The sequence below is a fragment of the Austrofundulus limnaeus genome, unplaced genomic scaffold, assembly GCF_001266775.1.
Source record: "Austrofundulus limnaeus strain Quisiro unplaced genomic scaffold, Austrofundulus_limnaeus-1.0 Scaffold7, whole genome shotgun sequence".
Taxonomy (NCBI): Eukaryota; Metazoa; Chordata; class Actinopteri; order Cyprinodontiformes; family Rivulidae; genus Austrofundulus; species Austrofundulus limnaeus.
The window spans coordinates 3858557-3860872 of NW_013952409.1; the positions used below are offsets into that span (position 1 = coordinate 3858557).

Here is a 2316-nt window from a genome sequence, read left to right on the forward strand (position 1 = left end):
CTAACCTAAACTCAATTCACACCTTGGTCCTAAACCCAACCCCCATTTCTTGTTTGGATCTTAAATGAATCATGTTTTCAAACTAAACTTACAGGTTTTATGTCTTTTGTGATTTTTGGCTTGTTTCAACAGGTGGAGATATGCAGGAAAAGGCTAATTTATTGATCACAGAACTGTTCGACACGGAGCTGATCGGTGAAGGAGCTCTGCCCAGCTATGAGCACGCTCACCAAAACCTGGTCCAGGTTTGTGTTTTAACCCTGAACTCTCACAAACGCATACCTGCTGTGATCTCGCTGCTGATAAAATCTCTGTTCAGAAATGAAAACTATTTTTGTTTTAATGATAAAAAATCAGTTCAACAAACTGAAAGCCTCACATGAATGCATTTAAATCACTTTTATTAAAAAAACCAACCAGGAGTCAAACAGTTGCATAAATGTCTGTATTTTGGGTTGTTCTGTCTTTAGGTGGGCTGTGAGGCGGTCCCTCACCGGGCCACCGTCTACGCTCTGCTGGTGGAGTCGGAGCTGCTGTGGAGCTGGACGCAGCTGCAGCCGGTGGAGGTGGAGGGGTCTCGTCTGGCCCCGCCCCCCGCCATCGGCCGCTGCGCCGGAGCTCATTCAGTGTGTGACATCCAGCTGAGCCAGGTCCCCCCCACCAGCTTCACCCCCCTGAGTCTGGTCTGCTCCATGTTCAGGTACAAAGAGGAAGAATCACTTCCTGCTCCATCGTTTCCTCTCGTTTATTCAGCTCTCTGTCGTTTCCAGGGTGGACTTCAGTAAACCGCTCAGCGGGGGGGTTCGGGCACACTCCTCCAGGTTTGTGGCTCAGACTGGAGGTCGGGCTCAGGTGGTCCTGTCCTGGTGGGACCTGGACATGGATCCCAGTGGAAGCACTGTGTGCTCCATGGCTCCCAGCTGGACCTACCCACACCCGAAGAYGGCCCCGGTGAGTTACTGATCTGAGTCACAAGATGGTTTGTCTTTAGACTTTTTAAAACCTTTAACTTTTGGTTTGGTTCAGATGGTTGGGAGTTCTTATTTTGAGCTACTTTTATCTTTTATTTCATTTAATTTTAGCTACAGTTTTGCTAATCTTAGCACTTAGCTACTATTGTGCTAACTTTAGTTTTAACTGTTTTACTAGCTTTAGCTTTTAGTGTCGGTTTTGAAATTTTTAGTTTAGAATTTAGCTACAGTTTTGCTAATTTTACCTTTTAGCTACCACTTGCTTAACTTTACCTTTGTTCTGCTTGTTTTGACATTACAGTTTCATCTTCTTTAATAGATTTGAGTAAAGTCCTCCAGCTCTCAGAAAGTTTCATGTTGTGTTTTAATGTCGCTGCTCCACTAATTGTCATCGTGGTGTTTCAGTGGCGGGATCACTGGATGCAGAGTGTTTACTTCCTGCCTGTTGAAAGTCCGGTGACTCAGGGAGACCAGCTCAGTCTGACGGTCTGCCATGACGACTACAGTCTGTGGTACGACTTGAAGTCTAACAGGTACGTTTATATAAACATGTCTTTTAAATTCTTCACTTATCAAACGTGCACTGTTAGCCRTTCCACGTGACTTCAGCTGATCTTTACAATGTGTGTGTGGGGTTTCAGTCAGCAGGAGGCGCAGTCTGAGTCACCTCCCCCTCGGCCTTGTTGCACCTGCCAGGCTCACCTGGTTTGGACTCGGCCTCGTTTCGGTGAACTCAACGACCGGCAGCGGACGCAGAGCTACGTCGGCGCTCTTCGCAGCGTAAGAGWGGATCAAAGCCACGACTGTGTTTATAAGATGGTGTTGATCTGATGGGCGGTGTTGTCTCCAGGTTCTGAGTGAGGACAGTGTGGGTCTGTCTGTCAGCGATGGAAGTCTGCTTCCTGTGTTCGCTCACATGCTGGGAGCCAAGAAGGTGCTCTGATTTATTTTACAATGTTCAAAACCCTAAAACAACTCAGACTCTTTTACTGATTTGTGCTTTTGTTTTCATCTCAGGTGTTCAGTTTGGAAAACTCCAGAATGTCTAAACAAGTGATTGAGCAGGTAATCTGCAGGATTTCATTCACTGATGTCTTTAAGATATTAACTATTAAAGATAGAGAACACTAAAGACTAAATGGTTACTTAAATGGTCGAAACAAGTACAACAGTTTCTAAAAGCTAAATTAGCAAAACTGTAAATATAACTGTTAAAGGTGCAGTATGTAACTTTTCTAAAAATGTATTTTTTACATATTTTTTCATTCTGTCACTATCTCCTGACAGATTGATATTAGACAGGTAAGCTATGGAGGAAAAAAGAGTCCTCTTGCTTTTCCCGGTG

The 2316-nt window shown here is 44.6% G+C and overlaps 1 protein-coding gene across 1 annotated transcript in view; it reads left to right on the forward strand.

Annotated features, from left to right (window-relative positions):
- Nucleotides 1-2316, forward strand: part of prmt7 (protein arginine methyltransferase 7) — an 8462-nt gene that overhangs the window by 3276 nt on the left and 2870 nt on the right. Inside the window, exons 5-11 of the mRNA XM_014033564.1 lie at nt 133-245; nt 471-700; nt 771-951; nt 1377-1504; nt 1613-1751; nt 1822-1905; nt 1989-2036. Of these exons, the coding sequence (XP_013889018.1) occupies nt 133-245; nt 471-700; nt 771-951; nt 1377-1504; nt 1613-1751; nt 1822-1905; nt 1989-2036 (923 nt within the window). The remainder of the gene's footprint in view (nt 1-132; nt 246-470; nt 701-770; nt 952-1376; nt 1505-1612; nt 1752-1821; nt 1906-1988; nt 2037-2316) is intronic.